The sequence below is a fragment of the Rhineura floridana genome, chromosome 1 (assembly GCF_030035675.1).
Source record: "Rhineura floridana isolate rRhiFlo1 chromosome 1, rRhiFlo1.hap2, whole genome shotgun sequence".
NCBI classification, from domain to species: domain Eukaryota; kingdom Metazoa; phylum Chordata; class Lepidosauria; order Squamata; family Rhineuridae; genus Rhineura; species Rhineura floridana.
Window position 1 is genome coordinate 143,874,442 of NC_084480.1, and position 23,684 is coordinate 143,898,125.

Genomic DNA, 23,684 nt, shown 5'->3' on the forward strand with positions numbered 1-23,684 from the left:
CAGCTATTGCTAGTACTGTTAGTATGCAAATAGCTTGTAAACTTATTTTTTACCATATAATGTATGGTGGGAGTCCTCCTGTTGTGATGTCATGACAATCCCACCCATTGAAGACCAATACATATACACCTTTACTCCTTTAGCTTTACAAATTTGCTAACAAGTTGGCGCGTAATGTAAAGAAAACCACGGAAGGGCAATGTGTTTACTATACTTTTGCCTTTGAAAATGAACTAATCCTGGAAACTTGGGGCACACAATAGCTTTATTTTTTCTTTAACACGCTAATATCCAAATTAAAACATAGGCTACATGAGCCTTGTATTTCAACGTAAGTGGTAGATCAGAGAATGAAATTGAACAAAATTATTTTAAGCGGCAAACTAGGCGCCAATAATGAGGAAAAAGTTAACATTTACCCCCAAAGTCTTCATTGTTACAAGAAATGTCATACAAAATGACAATGAAATCTGATCCAGTAATTTTCTCCCAATATTATCATCTGCACTTACCACTTGTGCATAAATAGTTGTTATAACTAATGAGAAATACCTTATCACACCAGACAGCAGTGATTACTTCATATGGAATCAAACAGTAAAGGGGGTTTCTTCAACCGAAAGGAGCATGATTCACTTAAAAGTAACAAATATTAACAATGGCATCCAGTTAATTATTAAAAGATTTACTGCCCTTTGCCAGAAGGCCACAGGGTGGTTTACAACATAACAATGTAACAGCCCCACAATACAAATTTAGTGACAATATAGTTCCTAATAAAAGCAGCGGCGTCAAACCACTCCAATTCATTCCAGCTCCTCCTACCCAAAAACCTGCCCCAAGGGTTGCATCTTCACCCATTGGGAATAGCAGTCCCTGGACACTGAGCTGCTGCCAGGAAAGCCCTTCCAAAGTCTACAGCACTACACACTTCATGATACCCAGGGCTCCTTCAGGGGGAAGGGTGGGATATAAATTAATGTGACAAGAACGGAGAAAGGCTCTACCATTTGAACATCATGAAACAGAAGTGAACAAGCTTTTGCTAACATGCCCATAACTTTGGTAAAAAGGGATTTTCTCAAAGTCCCCATTAGTGCTTATCAAACTGGACAGCAATGTGCATTTAGGGCAACATGGATCCTCAAGTTTCAGTGTGGTACAGGGGAGAGGGAGTGAAAAGTTCTGAACCATCTTCAGCTGAGAGCTCCTGAAGATACCTGTATATAAATAGGAGTCTTGTTCAACAGCAGTTTTTTTTTATAAATCAAAGTACATTATTGCCCTCTGTTGGTGAATACATTCATCTTTGCTACTCAGCTGTAATTCAGGCTTGGTATAACACATATAATTGATTAGGATACTTGATCTTTATCTAAGATTGTCTGAAAAAGTAAATAATAATTTATTCTGATTCAGCAAAAGCAGTTTGCTCATAGAAATAGCTTTTTTCACTGCACCAGATCCAGTCCTCTTTCTACCCCCACCCCCCCACAAAGAATTACTGAAGATCTGGGATATAAAGTCTAGACATTCCCTTCCACCCACCTGTCAAAGTGATGGCTGCACCATCTCTACTGACGTCTGAGGTGTGTGGGCCTCTGCAAGTGCAACAGTGATCATATACATAGCCCACAATTCTTTGAATTGGGGTGACAGTGAATAAACATTTCAGAAAATATAGCTACATACCTCTGAATGATGTTGCAAGGTTAAAACAGGCATCTCAATTGAGATGGGCATCTAGTAGTATTTAGTTCCCTCCCCTTCCACCACCACCATTGCAAAAATGGCTTATGCTTGTTGGCTAAAGAAGCATAGACTCATTCACTGAAAACTATCATCATGTGCCGGTTTTGCTTCTTTTGGTGAGTACTTGCAAAGAGATAAACGAAAGGTTCTCAAACCTGTTAGATGACAAACCACCTAACACCTAAGTCAAGAAAACTGCAAGTTGCCCCAGAGTGTACAGAAGACAAATCAAAGGCAAACTGGCAGCACAATGGTCCACTTACACATTACCACTACCACTCTTAGTACTGAACTGGAAGCAAGACAGGGTCACACTACAGCATTTTGTTTTGGGTCCCTACGTGGGCCCCTACCTATTAGTTTTGCAGCAAACAGGTATACCCACAGACAACGGATCAGTTTCTATACATCCTGGAAACTTGTAGGTATGCAGAAAAATATGTTCATAAATCTAAAGAAAGAAACTAATGCCAAATGGATGAATGAACATGCCTATTGCCCTCCAGGAGGCATGGAATGTAGGGCAATTGAGCATCATTTAGCAGAGGGGGAAACTAGCCCACACAACCCCCTAGCAACTTACAGGAACCTGGGGGGAGGAGGAATAATTATTATTTGTATTTAATTATTTTAAAGATTTATGCTCACACCCCTCACCAGCCTGCTCCAAGCCCTCATACCATACCATAATTGTTTTATTTGTTTAGCAATATGCCATTACAAACATAGATCATTCAAAGCTGAGACACAAATTTAGCTCTTACATTCCTAGCTGCCAGGGCAAATAAAGAAGCATGCAATGAGATTTATATTTTTTTGTCCAATGACAAAACAACACACAAACTCACTTGGTCAAACAAAATTTTTCCTATGACTAAATTCAGACAGACAGGGCCGGTTCCAAGGGGCGGCCAGGTGGGGCACTGGCCAGAGGGCCCCTGAGGCTACAGGAGCCCCTGGAGGGCCCCTCTGCTCCCCTTCCGTGATTCTGCCACGGATCGCAGGGTGAGAGCTTCGGGGCTCTGCCATTCCCTTCCTTAACTTACCTTGTTCTGCGGTTGCACACGCAGCAGTGGCCTTAAGAAAGTTGGCGGCTGAGGTTTTCCTAAGGGGCTGAAGCTTCTGCCGCCATCTTGGCTGATGGCACGCATGCGTGCTGTGCGCTCGCATCCCTGCCATGAACCACGATGGCGGCAGAGGCTTCAGCTCCTTAGGGAAACCTCAGACGCCATCTTTCTTAAGGGCACCGCTGCATGCGCAACCGCAGAACAAGGTAAGTTAAGGAAGGGAATGGCGGAGCCCCAAAGCTCTCACCGTGTGCGAGTCGCAGAAGGGGAGCGCTGGAGCCTGGGGCAGGCTTTTGCCCAAGGGCTCCAGCATGTCTGGGGTTGGCCCTGGGCGTGCGCACACATGCATGCCAGGGCCCAGGGCAAGCTGGTGCTCAATGGCCCTGGCAGACAGATATTTCTCATGAGGATCTTTATCTAAAGGACACTGGGTAACATAACAACATCCTCTATAGCTGTTACAAAACCGGTGTTCTAAGGGAAGTTTTTCATAACCACCATCGAGAAAGGCAGAAGGGCCCCTCAAGTCTTTTTGCGTGGAATATGTTGTTGAACTGTGATAATGTATTTTGGTTGTCTGGATGAAGAGAGAGGAAGCGTAGAAACCTGATTTTGTGTGGCAGGAATATAGCCTATTGTACAAAGGTACGAGACACATCCATTACTCCCACCGCTGGCAATATTCTCCATCCCTGTCCTAATAGCTTAAAGGTATCCTGGAAGAAATGGTAAAATAAAGGCTGAGGATGTCCACCATCAAGTTAAGCATTTCCTGGTCCCCGTTTTTCTCCAACTCTCCCATATATTGCAGCAAAGGAAACAGAAAAATAAAGCTCTCTCCCCACCCCATCCCTCAGGTTCAGGCCTCCTCCTCACCTAGTGACAAGTCTCAGCAGTCTCTTGCTATTTGCAAGTGTGAATATTCGCACCAGTCAATTCCCCTCCCAACAATTCCAGAACCCACCCACCCCGTTTCTACAAAATCTGTAATAAATATGTTTGCTCTACTCTATGGAATCTCCTAAGCTTTTCCAAGCTTGTTCATGCAAAAGGGTGCTATATGCATAAAGCAATGGGAAAGCCCCAGGCACCTCAGAAATTTCACCATAGCAGAGCAACTAATACTGCACTTTGCAAAGTGCTCCATGCAGGCCTGCACAGGTTGTGACCTTCTGCTGTTGAGTGCAGCTTGCCCTGTTGGACAAATCCCCTGCTTTTACAGCCTAAAGCAGGCAGGCACTCTTAACGGTCATGGAGCCCCCCCCCCCCCGAGGGTTGTGCTTGGTTTGGGCTGGAAGGGCTTCATGGCTTAACTGCTGCTGCAAAAGATCAGCCATACATACTCTCACCAGGCAAGAATGCATTGCCTTCTTTTTCCTTTTTCAGAGTACTGGGAAGCATGGGTGGGAAAGTGTCATTTCCTGCTGGCTGCAGACATGTTAAGATCTTAGCAGTAAGAATTGAAAATGCAAGCTGAATTTGGGGAAGCGTCACGGAAAGGGAGTAATGTTCTTCCTATATTATTTCTTGAAGAGAGGTCATTTTCCAGACCAAGTATTTTTAAAACAGTTCTAAGAATTTTATAGCTTCTATTACTGTCCTAACTTAGTCATGGAAGACTAAATGATACCCTCAGGCAGTTGGTCTCCTGTCTGGGGGCATTACTCTTCCTCATCCCATCTCACTGAGGGGTCATGAAATCCTAGCTCACTTTAGTGTGTCAGTCAGGCCCTATTTTTTCTTACCGAAAAGGGGCACATTTTCCAATTAATATCTGTCTTCTTGCAGTAAACAAACTGAAGCAAATATTGTAAGTTAATATGAACTTTGATTCATCCAATTTGAAGTGTAAACTTTGCTTCATCTTCAAATGTGAAGGTTAAGTTTTTATATTCGTATGCACTACACACTAAAGCAATTGATCCTGTAGTTTTTATGACGGCAGTCCTCAAGCACTCCACTCATGTCTGTGTTATTCTAGTACTGGGGTGGGGAATCTTTTGCAACCCAAGGGCCACATGCCAGTAGTGGGAAGAGACAGGGCCAGAGCCAAAAGTGGGCACAGCAACAGTAAAATGCGGGAGTTGCTACACACACTTAACAACCCTCTCCATCTTCCATCCAGGGAAGCAAGAGGCATTATCGGAATTCAAGGACACATTTCAGCCAGGCAAAAACACTGAGGGTGTCAATCGGAGCCAATGAGAGGCAAGGCCTAAGGAGAGTTCCAAGGGCCACACAGAGGCCTGGAGGGCCACATTCAGCCCACAGGCTCACGCTCCCCACCCCACCCGTTCTAGCATGTTACATTTTTAAAAATGTCTTCAAAATTGAGTCAAGAAATCAGATTTATAGCCTCACGCTGCTAAACAATGCTTGCACAGAACCAAATCGGGACACAGAGTTGTTTCATATTTTGCAAGGTGTTTGGGGTGCTTCAGTATTTGCTGAAGTAACTATGTGAAATGTGAAAGAGAAAATTGCGTCTTCAAACATGCCAGAGAGAACAGCCAATCCTGGCTCCCCAGCAAGTCTCCACTTAATGTCTTCAAACATGGTTACTGCAAACATCAAACACTGGCATGCCCACAGTACTGTGTAAAGAACCAACCCTTATTTTTGGGTAAGGCTGCTTAGACTTGCAACCTCAAAGAGTCAACATACAGTTGAGGCTATTGGTGGGAGCATCATAAGGGAGCCTAACAAAAACCTAGCTATATACAATAGGCACATAAATAGATAATGTGCTTGGGCTGCTAAAACTCTGTGATGTCTTCGGAGGTCAGTTTGAGTATGGAATTTATCCAAACAAGGATAAAGCAGACATTGCACACACACACACCAACTAAGACTCCTCTTTCCAGCCAGATGTCTAGCAACCTCAATGAATGGGTAAAGGAAACCTGTAACACAAGACACAGTTCTCTAAAGCTCTAAACATGAGGCCACTGACTGAAAAGCAAGACCAGAAAGTCTCTTCAACTTCCACATTAGAAATAACAGGTGTTTGAGACAAAGCCAACCCTTCAGCCCACTTTCTTCTTGATTCTAGTACGTTGTCTAGGCTCTTGGAAACTATACTTGTAAGTGCACCATTTATCATTGGGCTCTTCTTCCAAACTAGGATTCTTAATATTAATTTAACAAATATGTATATATATATATATATATATATATATATATATATCTCTCTCTCTCTACTACTTGATATTCTAGCATTAGATGGTTGTAGTCTCCCCCCCCCATCTCCCTCAAGCAGAGATTATAGCTGGTCATTTAGTCTCTGCCAAGGCAGGAACAGTTGCACACATCTCTAAGGGAAGGTTCTTTGTTTAGTGACTATCCCATTTTCTGGTAATGGAGATGACATTGGCTAACACAGCTGGAAAATCCATGTGTAGGGAATTCAGATCTCTCATCTTTATTTTTAGATGTCTCGGCTTCAGGAATTCCCAGGAATTATTTCGTTTCACAAGGGTCTGTGAGAAAGTCTTCCTGTGAGTCATCTCGAGTCTGTGATCTCAAGCATACCACAGCATATTAAAAACAATTGGATAAAGAGATTCTGAAGACCTTACCAGTCTACTTAAAAAAGAAAGGTGACACCAGTAAGAAGCCACTCTTTCCAAAGAGCCACTATAAATTAAAGTAATCCATTTCTTCTTTTTTTCTTTTGCCAGATGTCTAGTATATCCTGCGTGTAGTATAGTCCAAGACCATACTAGCAGCTCCAAGCAGGGCAGGATCAGACAGGTCTGAGACAACCACATCCACTGTCTGCGCAGAGAACAAGGCCCGCTGACGGATCACATCTTTGACAATATTGAAATAATGGCTTGCCAGGATGCCAGAAAGTATCACAAGGGAGGGGTTAATAGTGTGCAGGATGTTCACAATTCCAAGGCCCAGAGCTGTCCCTGCTGTGAGGAAAGCCGGAAACAGAAGTCAGAGAGAATATGGCAATAGCTAAGAGGCAGCTTTCTTGAAGTTGAAAAATGCTATCACAGGAGTAGTATTGCTCTTGGCCTACATCTACATTTCTTCTGCTTCACTGTCATCTATAGTCACATTTTGCAGGTTTCTTAAAACACCACAAAACATGTTTGTTTATCAGAGGTGACAGTGGGATGAGCATATATATCTTGGGCAGCTATGACTCTCTTATTCCACTTTCAACTGTCCAAAGTAAAGCTAACGTCTGCTTTATTTTAAGAGAGACCCAGTTGGTACATGACAGTTTAAACTCAAGAGCTGTAACACTGTGATTAAAAAATGACAAATGTTATTTAACTAAAGTGTATGTATTATATAAAAGACTTGTAAATCATTATAACAGCCTCTCAGGGATACAAAAGGTTCACAAAATGCTGCACTCAAATCTGGTACAGGGATAAAAATTACAGGGTATCCCTGTAGAATTGTACTTCAGAAGGCAACAATCTCTGCTAGGTATCACTCTATTTAAGAGCATATATAATTCCTTAAATTGTAGGCTGGACTGATGTTTAGAGCATCTAGCAGGGAACAGAAGGAGCAAAGACCAGGACATGCCCCAAGTGACAGTGGCCTTAATTCCATTAAGGTTACATCAGACAGCTAACTGTAAAATGCCTATGCACTGATTGCAAAGAGAGCCAGCTTTTCAGAGAGCAAATATACTTCAGCCTAACTCCAGTGAAGTATGGACCCATCCCTAAATGAACAAAAATTAAGAATGTGTAATTAAATCTGCTCATACCCATCCCTGCTTACCTTGCCTCCCTTATTTTTTGCCTCCCTTTGTTGCCTGCAAGTAAAACATAAAATGTAAGGCTTGTATCCAATGTAGGGCTAAGTAACCATGCCGTCAGCGCATAGCTTTACACTTGCACAACAGGGCTTTCTCCACTCTCCTTCCCCCTCCCCATGCACGCTCCCTGCATCCTTCCTAAATTTGCTCTGGAGGGTTGGGGTAACCCCTAGAACAGATTTAGGGGACATGTTGCAGGGGGAGTCCTGCTGTGCAAGTGGAAATCCTTGTGTTGACAGGTTGGCTACTTAGCACTACATTGGATACAAGCCTAAGGTCCTTGGGGGTAAGGACTCATCTGATTTGGCTAAATGTCATTCTGAAACTGACAATGCTATATCAAGAACAAGTTACCACATCACATCTTTAACCCTAGTCAGGTTCCAACAAAGATTTCTGCCACATGTTAGTATTCCTACCTGTTTTAACAATATTGTCAGCTTTTGGATTTCCCAGTTTGGAGGCCTGAATGAGATGTGCAGCAGTTACAGTGTCTTCCTTCTTTACAGACATCCCTCCAATTAACAATAAATCTTCTGCTTGGACAGATAATGGGGGTGGGAAGAAAGCAGCAGCAAACAAGGAGTGAAAATCAAGCAATACCATAAACAAACTGGAAGTTTGTTACATTTCACCAGCCTTAGAAGCAAAGGAAACATACAGATTTTGATGTGGGCAGTTAGTACATGGCTCTTATCTAATGGAACAAGATTAATATTGTTGTAGCTTTTTGCTGATATGAAACTTAAAATTTACCCTTCTGCTGAAATATCACATTGACTTACTTGTGTATGTAGAATTATTCCACATGCAGATATATCAAGGAAGAGTGAGAGCACTCTTTTGCCAGCAAGCTCTGTCTACACAGTACAAATGCACAATTCCACAAAGCATTATGGATGAAATTGTAGTCATACCAGGCGTGGGTGGAGCTATCACTAGCCTCCTGGTTAGGGGCATCATTGCCATCCAGCAGAAGAGGCAAGGTGGTAGTGAGGTAAGGACTGTCCAGGCACACCAGTGGGAGTGCACATGTGAAGCCCCGCCCTTACTGCTGCCTCTTCCAGGTATGTCTCTGCCATTCCTGAGTCAGACAGATACTATGCCTGGCACTAGTCAAATACCTACTCATTAGCAGTGAGGTGCTCTTTGTTTTTTTCTCTTTCTCTGATCCCTATAAGCAGAACAGCTACCTTCTGATGATCAGAGACAGCAAGGCTGACAACTCTTTATAAATGTAAAGTGGTGCAATTTAGGTAATTTATCAACTTTTTTTAAAAAAAGAGCTTTAATACAGCTACACTACTGTCAAAGTTTCATTATGCGAACAAGGCATCTCAGAAGACATGAAAGTGGCATTTTGCCAAATGAAATACATGGCCATAGGAAATTGCCTTACATTGATTCAGACCATTGGTCCAACTAGCCTGATGTTATCAACTCTTGGCTCTCTGAGATTTCATGCAGAAGCTTTCAAGCTGTATTATCTGGATCTTTTTAGCCACTGAATTTGAAACTTTATGCATGGAAAGCATGTTCCCTACCATGGGGCAACTATCTCTTCCCCACTAACTAATATCTCAGTTTAAAGTAGGCATAGAACATTTTTTACAGAAGGACATCTGCACCTTGGTCTTAATGGAAAAGCAAGGCCTGGCTGATGTGTATATCTGGCAATGCTTTACTTATGCTTGGGCCTATATGGTCATTGGAGACGAAGAGAAGCACTGGAAACGAATGAAGGAGATCTAAAGAATATTGCCCTAGCAACAATTTACATTAAGGATGAGGTTACCTTTGCATTGTACGTTATCCAAATATCTCACCAAAGCAAGAATTCAAAAGATGAAACTTGAAATCAGAAAATAGTTTTGAGCTGTAGAAAATACAAAGGCTACAAATCTGTAAGGAGCAATCTGGACATAGTCATGTTTAAGTGGGTTAACTGGCACCACATGATTTGTAGATTGCAAATTAAGAGGAACCCTTACATATTCTATTTACATGTGCTTGGTAGCACCCTCGTGATGTGTTGTATAATATAGCTCAGCATGTGCTTCTTCTGAATCATATAGAAGAACTTCCATACCAGGGCTGCATATTTCTGGTGAGATTGCCTATCTGGCAAGTGTGCACGTGGGTTCACATGCAGGCTTGCCTTCCAAGTAGATTTCTCTTTACTGGCTTGGGCTGCAATCCAATACACTTTCCTAGCAGTAAGTCCCACTGAACGCAATGGAGCTTACTTCTAAGTAAGCTTGTACTGGATTGCAGCCTTGCTCACTGGGAGCAAAGTTAAATCAGAACAGACTGCTCCGTAAAATCTTGCCACTGTTTTTTGCTTAAGATGACAACTGTATATGGTGTTCTGATGCTGTGATTATTTAAATGAAAGTGCTGTAGGTGAACTTTTTGATTTTATGTCACTTGTATTATATAAACACCACGTAAACAAACTTGAAGGGTTCCACCTACCATCATGCAATTTCTTAGCTTCTCTCTGCAAGGCTATTCCAGAAGCGTATGCTTCAATACATCCATAGCTCCCACACAAGCACTCAGGCCCATCTAGAGACACCACAATGTGCCCAAGCTCAGCTGCACAAAAAGAACTTCCATGGATCAGTTCATTTTGATGAATGATTCCACCACCAATACCTATAAGACATGAAAATCAATGACTTCCAAACTCTCAGGCCTGAAAAAGTGTAGAAAACCCATACACTCAGAATGGTTTACCGATTAGAGCTCAGTGAAGGACAAATTATATTTTCATCCAGACATTTTCTGTAAATCTAGAATCTGTAAATCTCTATTCCACTTTGAGATAAAGATTTTATATTTTCCACTGTTAGAATAATACTGCTTGGATCCTAAGAACCCTGAGCAGAATGAAGCTTGTGGAAAGGGCATGTCCATCTCCTCCTCCCTGCACTAAAAAAAAAACCTATCCAAAGAGTCAGGGGATCCTCATGAACAGCACTACACGATGCGTAAGTGGGGGTGCTATGAGAGGGAAACTGTTGAAAATCGGGCAGAGGTCCCTTGGTATGAGCTGAGCTCTACTTGTGTAAGGTGTTTCTACCCTACTTTGGGGGAATTCCTTCCTCAAGTTGTATCTGACTATTAGCAAGTAGTTCAGCGTGATTTGTTGCAGGCATGCTCATCTATGAGTTCCATAATCAATGAATTTCTGAACGCGTAAGATTCAGAAGAAGTACCTATACACTTATTATTCACTCCATTGATTTCTAAGGCAACCATCACTTAACAGTACATGGGAAGATTTGTGCATGAAGTTTAAAGCGCGTAAAACATTTTACAGCCTGTATTTTCTTTAGTCAAAGCAGCTAAAAACACAATAAAACAACTTAAACTAATAAGATGTTATTAGAGAAGTTTGCTGCTATTTGAATTACTACTACTTAAATACTCCCAAATATATTTCCTGTAGGTTAAGAGAAATTAAGTGACACAACCAGCCATCAGGTTCAAACTGTAGCCACTTGCAAACAGTTCACCTAAAAAAATTTGGTGCTTTAAGTAAATCCAGCTCAAGCCTTAATGTGTGTTTAAGATAAATTATTTCAGTGGCTTAACTCTGTGCTGGGTTAAGTTTGAGCATGTAGATACCTGTACCAGTGATGAGGGTTACAAAGTTTTCCACTCCTTTTCCATGTCCAAATTTTCTCTCTGCCAGAGCCGCACAATTGCCATCATTGTCGATCCACACTGGCAAATGCAGCACATCAGATATTGGAGTCCGCAGATCAACAGAGCTCCACTCCTGAATAAGTTTTGTTGAATGAAGAACAACACCTTCGCGGGGATTTACTCGTCCACCTGTAGAAATGCCTAGTCCCAAAGCACAAGAAGGTGAAAAAACCACACATATAAAATGGATAATTTTAGCACATGAAACAAAAAATCTAAAAGAAAGCCTTTACAACTGTCAGCTTGCCATTCAAAAAACAAACATCTTCTCCCCAGTCAGTCAGGTCAGATTTCTTAAAAATAAAAACAATTGCCATCAGTAATTCCCCTAAACAAGCTAAGAACTGTTATCCACTTGGTAACATACTCAAGAATGTGTATTTCTCTTTGAATTTACATATTTTAAGGAGATTCCTTCAGATGTATCAACACTACTGTCTAGTGTCTAATTTTGACTTGTCCTTCATTACTCCTTGCCCATCACACATAAATATAAAAATAAAAGAGAGGAGAGAAGCTACAAAGGACTAAAAGGCTAATGAGGGCTGTGTCTCTCACTTTACCTTAACCATTAGCACTGGAATCAGTGACATTTTGCTTTAGTCTCTAGGGGAAAACAGTAAGATCAAATCTGTATGTGCAAATTCCAATTACTATTGCAGAATTTAACAACTCGTCATGAAAAGGATCAGGTGCAGAATTATTGAACTATATATCAACATTAACACAATATACTCTTTGCAGTTTATAACTACAAAGGGATCCGTCTTAAACTGTGTCCCCATAGTATGTCAGTTTAAAAGCAGCTCTGGCACTGTACTGCAGATCCAACATTGTTCGAACCACCCAGGGGATAATGAACAATTGTCCCTAAAATGTGATAGCACTTTCATTTAATGCTCTCATTTAGTGAAAAAAAAAACCGAATTTAAAGCACGCTAATTTGTTTTTTTTTACAATAATTTTTATTCAAATTTTCATAAAACAAACAAAACAAAATCATAAAACATTCAAAGACAAAAAACAAAACAAAACAAAAATGATTAAACAAAAAAATAAAATGTTGACTTCCCATTTGTCGCAGATCAGTTATAGGTCTACAATATGTAACAATCCTGTCTCTTAAATTATATTATAAAATCACTTTCCTCCAGTAGTTATCTTAATTAATCATCAAATCTCATAGACATTACTTTATTCTTTCCACAAAAAGTCAAAGAGAGGTTTCAATTCTTTAAGAAATATATCTATCAATTTTTCTCCAAATAAACATGTCGATTAATCCATCTCGTTAATAATAATAATAATCTTATTGTCATAACCATAGTCCAAATAAACATATTGATTAATCCATCTCATCAAATCTGTTAAGTCCAATAATTTCAATAGCCATTATTCCATTATCCATATTAATTCCATCTTCCATCTTCAATAGTCCTGTTAAGTCCAGTAATTTCAGTGTCCAATCTTCCATTATCAGTATTCCATAATAATCTTGCTGTCATAGCCATAGTCATATAATAAGAGTCTGATGGGAATTTCTTCTATCCCAAATATTTTCTTGCCATCGATTCTGAATAAGTTGCTGAAATATTGTTGTAAAGTCATATCTCTGTTCTTCTTTTTACAAAATGCACTGGCTCATCTCTTAAGAGTTTTTCCATTGTCACATGGCTGCAGTTAATTCCATAGATTTTCTCTATATCAAGCTCCATCACGTCATTCCAGTCCAGAAAATTATCCAAGCCATTGATAACTTTATCTCTAATATCTTCATTAATTTCTTCAGAGATAACGTTAAGTTCCAAACAGTAGATTTTATTTCTAATATCCATAAACTCCAGATCTTTTTCCAATTCCACATTTGTTCCAATCTCCAGGGCTTGTATCTTCCCTTTATTTTTTCTTTTCTCATCTCTGATCTCATTCTCCTCTCTCACAGGATCCCCTATTTCTTTAAGCTCCTGCGTCATTTTGCTCAGTTCAATTTTCAGCTCCTTACTGCCCTGTCGCAGGGTTTGTTTCGTTATCTCAATCTCATCCATTATTTTCTGAAACATAATTACTTCCAGATTCTCAGTCACTTTCTTGATTGCCATTTTTAAAACCACGAAAACAAAACAAAACAAAAATAAAGAAGAACCACTTCTTATTTCAGCAACAATTGGGTTAATATTCCAGGCTTGATGACATCACAGTATAAACAGAGCAGCCTGCCTTATCTCTCTATGTTCAAGAATACAAAACAAATTTAGTTCCCAGCATCAAAACAGTTAGTGGCGTCGTGAAGAAGCAGATTCGTCAAAATAAAATAGACCAAAAAGAATAGTCCCAGACATTATAATGTTCCAAAGTTCATATTTTTTATTTTTTTCTCCTCGGAATACAAATCCCTCTTCTGTTTATATCTTTAGAATGCACTTCCAGGACAGCTTTTTGCAATAGAAACAGAGATAAGCTGTTAATTTCGTGAATAACAGAGAAGAGTTATAGCTCACCCAGAAGTTCTTTAAAGCTGATTCATTTGACAAATCTCTTTTTGCTGCAACAATTTAAACCAAGTAAAAAAAAAATAGAAAGAAGGGTGCTTGCCTGTTAGTCCGTTTTCTCTTTGAAGAAAGATAAACGTATCGCATTAATCAGATAGAGCTTGTTCGGAAGTCCGTCCGGCATTGCTGGCTGGACCTTTTCTCATAAATTAATGAAATCCAGTCCTCCCAATAAAAACAGGCTTTTGAGGTTGATCTCTACGTTTCTCCCTGCCCGGGAGAAATTTCATCAGTCAAAAAAAAAAAATGTTCTGACTGATTTATATCTGAATAAGCTTCTTGTGAGGCGGGAGCCCGTCTCAAAAGCAGGCACAAGCGAAGTCACCCTTCCCGGAAGTCCCTCTAAAGCACGCTAATTTAATGCTCTTATTTCGTGAGGTAGAAAATAAAATGCTTGTTAAAAACTTACCCACACCCAGAATTCTGCAATTCAGATTTACCGCTTCTGAGGCAGCTTCTACACACATCTTAAGGATCAATGCCACTCTGTCCTCATAGGTTTTCGGGTTGAGCTGGGTATATTTCTTAACTATTTCACCCTAAGTGAACAGAAAAACCATCAAGCTTTTGTATTTTTCTAATTATCCCCATCTATATTAAAAGTGGCTTCTCCACAGGCTATCAAATATGCAATAGCTAGAGGTCAAAGAGCAAGAGAACATGCATGGCATGCTAATGTCATACGAGGAGTATTTGTGCATGTACACTTCTCTCCCTGGGCTTTTATTCAGGATTGGATGTGCTCAATCAGCATATCCTATTCCAGAAGCCATACATCCAAGCTCAGTCCAGACGTATTTGCTAGGCGACTGTTTGCACTCCAGGGGGAGGGCAAATGGCGGAGTCAACATGCACCACAACAAGGAGCAGTGTAGCGCTGTCACCCAACGGACAGGCTAAGATTTCTTTGAATAAGCTTCACTAATACAAATCTAATTAGCAGGACTAACACAATAGTTTAAGGGGGGGGGAAGTATACCAGCTGCATTTTTAGTTGGTGTGTGTAAATGTCTCAGCATGCCATCTTAGAAAAGCATCCCTCCTATGCAAGAGGGAAGACGAGAATGTCCCTTCTAAACCAATATTTGTCACTTATACTTTTAATAAGAATTTTTTTAAAAAAACTGGATTAATCAGGAATGTTTTAAAATTTAGAGCAGTGCTGGCTAGCATGGGGGACCCATGCCACATCATGCCTTCCATTCCAGGATACAGGCATAGTCATATTCTGCTGAATAATCCCCATTTTTTTCATTCTTACTACCACAGCTGGAGATGTGTGCTGTTTGTATGCAGCCTTCATCACCAGCCGGAATGTGTCTGCATATGACAGGCCTTCTCTCTGATTTCCAAGTAGTTCAGCACCACCTAGAGCTAGATCATCAGGATTTTGAGTTGCATCTTCTTCGGTAAATTGTTTGAATACATGTGCATAAAGCCTTTTTTGATCGTTGGGACATTTGTGTACTGTTACATTTGTATGTTTTGTTACTCTGCATCAATAGATAATTATTGAGGTGCCTGCGTATTATATTTCAGTGCCCTCTCTTTTTTTTTCGCCTCCATAGGAAATCACCATGAAATGGACTTCTGATATCTTTGGAACTTGAAGGAAAAATTCTCCTGCAGAACACAATGACCTCCTTGGTACATAAGAGATAAGGCCAACCTGGTCCCGAGCTGTATAGGGCCTTATATGTTAGTACCGAAACCTTGAACTAGGCCAAACAGCAGATTGGACCCAGTGCAAATCCTGAAAGCAAGATGTTATATGCTGGCAGTAGTTTGCCCCCACAAACAACCCAGCCATGTTCTGCACCAGCTGCAGCCTTCAGACCAGCCTCAAGGATAGCTTCACACATCAATATACATACACGCTGTGCAGATTTTTAAAAATGCGGTTCATTAGTCTGTTTTAAATTGGCACTGTGCACCGCCCAACAATCTCTCCCAAGGGATATCCTATCTCCTGTTACAGTTTATATTTACCTTCATGCTGACAATTGCTACTCGGAGGTTTGTTCCACCCAGATCCACTGCCAGAGCACTCTGGGTTTCAAGGATATGGTCAATATCTTGGGAGATGTTTTCTTTTACAGGCGGGAAGCAGAATTTCTTCTGAATGGGTTCTTGGAGGTCAATAGACTTAAGGAATTTCAAGATTCTTGGAACGGCATTCCCATCTCCATATATCTTTGAACTAGAACATCAAACAACAGCAATTGTAACATGTCATACCTTCTAGATTGCAAGTAGGGGGAAAAGACAAAACACTATTGCATTAGGAAGAACATTATGTATTTGTGCCTGTGATAACTTGGTTTTCTACATATATACACACACACTTGGAATGTTTGTTACAATTCAGTCAAAGGTAAGAACATTTAAATCTCACCAACTGGAAAGTCTACATTTAAGGAGACCTAAAATGAGAGGTCTGATATATCCGTGTATCAAACTGCATAACTACTTACTCAAGAAAGTAGCTGTTTTTTGCCTAGTTGGGAAAATTACACAATTAAATTATTCTTACTATTTCTGCTGTGCTTCTGAACTAGGCACTATACATAAAAGAAACAAAAGCGGCAATTCTATTCATATTTAACTGGAAATAGACCCTACCAAAAGGAGTTGGATTTACTTCTGAGTAAATATGCAATGGATCAGGCTGCACGAAATGGAGATTATAACCCTGGGCCTAAGTAAAATGACACACAAGAACAGGAGTGGTGGGAAATGATAAAGGTAAGACATCAGTTTGGGAAAGAGTGAAGAAGGGACACATTTTTATCAGGTATTTAAATATACTCACAGAAGAATTAAAACTTTAAAAATTCCTAAAGTTATGCCTGAGAACTCCATGTGATGGAAAAAAATAGCTTGTTAATAGTGGGCCTGAACAGAAATGCATTTATATAGAGTTTTTGAATGTACAAAGTGCTTAATATACATTGACTCAGTAATCCTGAGAATCCTGTAAAGTGGGCCAGTAGTATTATGCTGCACATGGAAGCTACAGCTGACAGAACGCGATTTCCCTAAAACCACCTATGGCAAAGACAAGATTCAAGCCAGGGACTTCCTGACTGGTACCTTCAGCCTTTTAATTGCTGTGGCCCTTGAATGATAACTATATTGCAATTATTTTATAAAGTCACACTACAAACTTTGAGATTACAAAAAAGAAAGGAAAATTATGTAGGATAACCAACTTTTAAGACATTTTATTTCCATTAAAAGAGGCTGTGAGGACTCAAAGATGTCAACATCCGATCATATCAATCCACAGACAGAAAAAAGCTTCCACTTTACATAATGAGATCTCCTAGAAAACACAGCTCAACAATGTTTCAGCAATTGCACCAAGCAACACCCTACTCTTCAGTGCCAGTAGTATGAGATTTAAAAATTATACCAACTTACATGCCTATAGCACAAATATAACATCTATGCAAAGCCAACATGATATGAGTGCTTGTTAACTATATAATAGACCCTTCCTGTATTAAAGCTTTAACATTTGGCTGCTAGTGAAGCAAGCCTTAATCCATATCAGGGATCATTAGAAAAGGGTTCAAAAATAAATCTGCCGATATTGTAATTCTTTATACAATTCTATGGGGCAACTGCACTTGGAATACTGTCAGGAATGGCCAGTGTGATGGTGCACCACCATCCTCGTGACAGTGGTGTTGCTGCTGCTTAACCAAGGCAGCCAGAGGGCGGCACCAAGGCCAGAAGGGGGCAGGGACACACCTTCATGACTGCCAGTTTGGTTCCAACAGTACTTCCACACAACCCCAACTTTGCTGCCAGCTTGCCCTGGAAAGCAGCAGCGCCACTGCTGGCAGGTTGGTGGCATGGCACTTCCCCACCACTCCTGAATACGGTGTATTTTTAACCACAGTTAAAAATAATATTATACAGCTTGCCAATGTGGGGTAGCCAGGATGATCAGGTAGCTAGATCAACTCCCGTAACAAGGAAAGGTTCCAATGTTTGGGGCTATTTAGCTTTGAAAAAAGGGGAGGGAGGACACATAATAGAAGTGTACAAATTATGCATGGTGCAGAGCAAGCTGCGTGAGATCAGTTTTTCTCCCACTCCTCTGATGCTAGAACCAAGGGTCATCCAGTAAAGTTGCGGGAGGAGAGCACTTCTTACCAGGGCTGTGGAGTCTGAGTCGGAAGCAATTTTGGGTGGAGTTGGAGTTGGTAGAAATGTACCGACTCCGACCCTGGCTTCAAAATAAATTTTGATTGACAAATTTTTTAAAATATAAATTCAAAATCTCAAAGAAGCTTCCCATGAAGTCAGCAGTAGTTGAGCATTTCACCATAACTCAAGATGGAAAACATTTTGTGTGTCAGTGTATGACACAGGACCCAGATGAAGACAAATGCTGTGATGCCAAGATCAGCGCATATTCAGGCAGTGATAAAAGTGCTCCTATGAGAGCTTCCAATTTAAAAAGACATTTACAGCCCTTTCCAGGGCTGTGGAGTTGGAAGCAATTTTGGGTGGAGTCGGAGTTGGAGTTGGACAGTAGAAAAATAGAGTCGGAGTCGAAGGTTTGGTGTGCTGACTCCACAGCCCTGCTTCTTACATATCACATAGTTAAACTATGGACACACTTTTCCTAATCAGTAGTAATGACCACCAACCAAGACAGCTTAAAAAGGAAATTGGGGAAAAAGTGAGGCTAGATAAGACTATAAATAACTACTAGTCATGATGGGGGTACAGTAGGGCCCCACTCACACAGCGGTTTACGTTCCGGACTCCCACTGAAAAGCGAAAACCACTGAAAAGCGGAACTCATTGAATAGAATGGCGTGCGACACCCAAAAACTGCTGTAAAAGTGGAACAAGCGCCGTATGAGTGGGACTTTAGTCTAATTGCGTCTAATTGAGACTGCCGCATTAGCGAAGCGCCGTAAAGCAGGGGCCTACTGTATTCTACCTCCTGGGTCAAAGGCACTATGACTCTGAATGCCAGCTGTTTGGGAACATCAGAAGGCGAGGGCTATTGTTTTCATGCGCTGCTTCTAGGCTTTACACAGGCATCTATTTGGCCATTTCAGGAAATAAGATGCTGGACTATTTATTTATTAAATTTACATCCCATCCTTCCTCCCAGTAGGAGTCCAAGGTGACAAACAAAAACAGTAAAAATACTCTAAAACATAAACAGACTTTAAAATATATTAAAACAAAACATCTTTAAAAACATATTTTTTTAAAAAAAGCTTTAAAACATCTTAAAAAGTAATTCCAACACAGATAGAAACTGGGATAAGGTCTCTACTTAAAAGGCCTGTCTAATATGAAAGGGGAGGGAATTCCAAACAGTAGGTGCCACTACACTAAAGGTCCACTTCCTATGTTGTGTGGAATGGACCTCCTGATAAGATGGTACAGGTAGAGGTAGTGATTGACTGGGTATATAAGGGGTAAGACGGTCTTTCAGGTATCCTGGTCCCGAGCTGTATAGGGCTTTGTTCACCAAAACCAGGACCTTGAACTTAGTCTGGTAACTAATGGGCAGCCAGTGCAATTCTTTCAGCAGTGGGGTGACATGTTGGTGATACTCTGCCCCAGTAAGCAGTTGCACCACCGTATTTTGCATCAGCTGCGGTTTCCAGACCAACCTCAAGGGCAGCCCCACATAAAGGGCATTACAGTAATCCAGCCTGGAGGTTACCAGTGCGTGGACAACAGTGGTCAGACTATCCCGGTCCAGAAACGGACGCAGCTGTCTTAACAGCCAAAGCTGGTAAAAGGCACTTCTACCCACTGAGGTCACCTGGGCCTCTAGTTACAAAGATGGATCCAGGAGCACCCCCAGACCATGATCCTGCTCTTTCAGAAGGACTACGATCCCATCCAAAGCAGGCAACTGACCAATTATCCAAACCTGGGAACCACGAACCCACAGCACTCCGTCTTGCTAGGATTCAGACTCAGTTTATTGGCCCTCATCCAGTTCACCATTGAGTCCAGCCACCAGTCCAGGGCTTGCACAGCCTCTCCGGATTCAGATGCTACAGAGAAATAGAGCTGGGCGTCATCAGTGTACTGCTGACACCTCATCCCAAATCTCCTCATGACCACTCCCAAGGGCTTCATATAGATGTTAAACAGCACTGGGGACAACATAGTAACCTGCCAGGGGCCCAAAATACAATCACGCAATGCTATTCTCTGAAAAAGACCTTGGAGATAGGATGGAAACCATTGTAAAACAGTGCCTCCGATACCCATCTCACCAAGTCGGCCCAGAAGGACACCACGGTCAAAGTAGGAACAACAGGGTTGCATCCCCCCTGTCCTTCTCCCAATAAAGGTCATCCATCAGGGTGACCAAGGCCGATTCAGTCCCATAACCAAGCCAAAACCCAGATTGGAATGGGTCAAGATAATCTGTTTCATCCAAGAGTACTTGCAGTTGCTGCGCCACAACCCTCTCAATCACCTTCCCTAAGAAGGGGGTATTTGCAACCAGGTGGTAGTTGTCACAAACCAATGGGTCCAGGGTGGGCTTTTTCAGCAGCAGTCATCACCGCTTCTTTCAGGGTGGCTGGAACCACTCCCTCCCATAACGACGCACTGATAACACCCTGAATCCACTCGGTCAACCCCCCTCTGCAAGCTTTAGTAAGCCCAAAAGGGCAAGGGTCAAGAGGGCATGTTGCTGGCTCCATCATCACTTTGTCCACATCATCAGGCCGCAGATTCAACTGAATCATTTCATTCAACTGAAACTGATCCCAAGAAGTTGCAGCAGACATTGCACTGGACACTTCACTGGGGACTGCAGTAGATGTAGATCGGGCATCAAGATTGCTACGGAGGCAAGCAACTTTACCCTCAAAGTGCCTTGCAAGCAATTCCCAGTGGGCCTCCAAAGGGTTTAAAAATCCATTTCCTGGAGTTGATGTCAACAGACCCCTGACAATACAGAAAAGCTCCACTGGACAGCTACTTGAGGATGTGATGGTGGCAAAGTGGGCCTTCTTCGCTGCCCTCACTGCCACACAGTAGGCACGGTTATGATGTTTTACTTGTGCCCGATCAGCCTCACAGCATGTCTTTCAACTCAATGGGACTTTGATCTGATCCAATCAGACTCTTAAGAGCACGTTACAAGATGAACAACAAAATCTTGCCCACATCAGCTTGATCAATGGCATCCATTAACAGCTGTCCTGTTACAGCCCAGTGGCAAACTGGGCAAAGAAAAATTGCCATGTTAGTACTGGAGGAACCTAGAGCACATTTATCTACTCACAGCTGAATAGAGAGCCCTTCTACGTTTATAACACTACTCACAAGTTTCTAAGTGCTTACATTCCAAAATGTTCAGCACAGTTCATATACATTAAGCTATATAGCATCCAGTAGGCTAGTACTGTTCTCCCTGTATTGCAGTTGGGAAGCTGAGGCCATGAGATAATCAGATCATTGTCAGAGGAGAGGGCTCTGCTATATCTGCCATTTACCACTGAGGCCAGAGGGCGTTTCACCCTTGATAATGAAGGATTGATTGTTCTGACATCTTGACATAAGATGCTCTTCGTTTGAATTGTTCTTATATGGAGATGTTATAAAGAGTGATGCATTGTACTTCTGGTTGTTGTAACTTGTCATTGTTTTCGTGAACTGCTTTGAGCATAAAAGGACATGTAAAAACAGTACAGTAGGAACCCGCTTTCCGGCGTTCCGCTGAAGAGGCGGCTTTCAATTAGGGGAAATTCCCTGTTTTAAAGCCGATTTTGCGGTTTTTCGGCATTTTTGCACGATGCGACCCATTATAGTCAATGGGTTCCGCTTTACGGTGATTTCTGCTTTACAGCGGGGGCCTGGTCCCTAACTCGTCGTATAAGCGGGGCCCTACTGTATATAAATGAAGCGACTAGGATTATGACTATAGCGCCTTGCCTGAGCATGCCATGCCTGAGACAAGATTTGAACTGGAGGATTACCAGCTCTCCATGCATTCTCCTAGCCACTATATACTATGCTACTACCACAGAGCACGGCACTTCTGTGTGGGTTGATGTCGGGGGGGGGGGAAGGTTGCAACAAAGAAAAGTATTTTCCCCACTATCTTAATATACCTGCAATTACTTACAAGGCTGTACTTACCAAGGATATTGTTTCCCAAACTGGAGGTGGAGAGCTTGCAGTATTTTATCCTGGGTGTCAGCATCACGAACATGAAGGACGTTTTCACCTTGATTTTTTTTTTTTTAAAAAAAGTGATATGTAGAAATTGAGTTTAAAATGAAAAATACTTACTTTTGAATGCAATGTATCCCCAGCAAATGAATGCAGAGTTTGAAAGGGACTATTGCTACTGCAGGGCATAGTTACAAATGATGACATTGCAGCTGGAGTCAGAGATAAGTTATGCCTCCACTGCAGGCAGATATGCTAGTATACTCAGTAGCGGATGGCACGACGGGGCAGCAGAGCTCACCTGACTTCCTGACAGGTGAGTTGCTGCTGCTCACCGGGAAGGAGAAGGCAAGGGACCAGGTGGCAAGGGAGGTCAGAGCCATGCCATTTGCTATTGAGCGTAATTATTTGATTTTACGGTAATTATGCTCTTGCTTTCTCATTTGTTGGCAATGAGAGTCTGCATATCTGAATCTGTAAACGTGTACATGCCATGTTCCCTGAAAGCATAGCAAAAGCATGGTTTATTCTTATTGCGGTGGGATGGCCAAGCAAGTACATGTGGCACTTGGCTACATTCAACAGAACTAAGAGTCTGAGCCTACTGAAGCAGAATGGTCCTCTTTGTCCCTTAATTCCATCAATGTGGTGTGCCTTGACCACGGCTGCACAATGAAAGGGGCTTTGATAATGCAGTAGCACAAATGAGCCTCATGGCAAAATCGTGCAGAGAAGGCAAATATGAGCATGGCAGAGAAGGATTTCCACCCTCATTTTATCTTACCTTCCCATCGACCCCCTAATGCTTCCCTGCTCCTTGGACAACTCAGCACCCACTTCCCACATTCAAGTCAGTCAGTGCTTCTGCTGAAGCTAGGCACTACAACACTTATTATTTATTTATTTTATTTATATATATCCCCCCCAAGCAGGAGCCCAGGGCGCCAAATAAAGGCACCAAAAACACCCCAAAACAGACTTTAAAATATATCAAAACACAACAACCATTATTTTATTTATTATTTATTTATTTCGTTTCATTTCTAGACCGCCCATAGCTAGTAGCTCTCTGGGCGGTGTACAAAACTGGATTAAAATACAATAATATAATAAAATCAATAACACATAGCAGCAAGTTAACTAACAAAATTAAACGTAAAAACATTAAAATGCCTGGGAGTATAGCCAGGTCTTAACCTGGCGCCTAAAAGAAAGTACCGTAGGCGCCAGGCGTATCTCCTCAGGTAAGCTGTTCCAGAGTTCAGGGGCCACCACAGAAAAGGCCCAAGATCTAACAACAGTCCTCCGGGCTTCCTGTGAGTTGGTACCCGGAGGAGGGCCTCAGATACTGAACGAAGTGAACGGGGGTGTATATATATATGAGTATATTGCCCAAACCTCCCTCCCCACCACCATCGTGGTATCACAAGGGGGTTTGTCTTTGGTAATATAGATCCATTTCAAGCTCCAAGTGCTCAAAATCCAAGATAGCATCTGGATCAAAAGGTAGGTTAAGAGCAAGCTTGTTCCCTCTCGTCCTAAAGCTATCAGGGGTCAGTGCACAGAATTTAGCTCAGAAGTCAAAGGGTCATCTGGAGGGAAATTAATTTAAGCTTCTCAAACCTCACCATT

General features: G+C 41.6%; 1 protein-coding gene across 7 annotated transcripts in view; it reads right to left on the reverse strand.

Moving 5' to 3' along the window:
* Positions 1 to 2,801: 2,801 nt before the first annotated feature.
* Positions 2,802 to 23,684, reverse strand: part of GNE (glucosamine (UDP-N-acetyl)-2-epimerase/N-acetylmannosamine kinase) — a 67,819-nt gene continuing 46,936 nt past the window's right edge. For 5 of the 7 annotated variants that reach the window (XM_061634816.1, XM_061634835.1, XM_061634845.1 and 2 more), the window contains exons 6-12: positions 22,020 to 22,107; positions 15,861 to 16,071; positions 14,281 to 14,410; positions 11,242 to 11,463; positions 10,084 to 10,266; positions 8,028 to 8,147; positions 2,802 to 6,739 (exon numbers count right to left, since the gene is read on the reverse strand). In XM_061634816.1, the coding sequence (XP_061490800.1) occupies positions 6,504 to 6,739; positions 8,028 to 8,147; positions 10,084 to 10,266; positions 11,242 to 11,463; positions 14,281 to 14,410; positions 15,861 to 16,071; positions 22,020 to 22,107 (1,190 nt within the window). In that variant the 3' untranslated portion in view covers positions 2,802 to 6,503. Of the gene's footprint in view, positions 6,740 to 7,571; positions 7,606 to 8,027; positions 8,148 to 10,083; positions 10,267 to 11,241; positions 11,464 to 14,280; positions 14,411 to 15,860; positions 16,072 to 22,019; positions 22,108 to 23,684 lie in introns of all 7 variants that reach the window. The other 2 variants (XM_061634865.1, XM_061634827.1) reach the window with 2 other exon arrangements.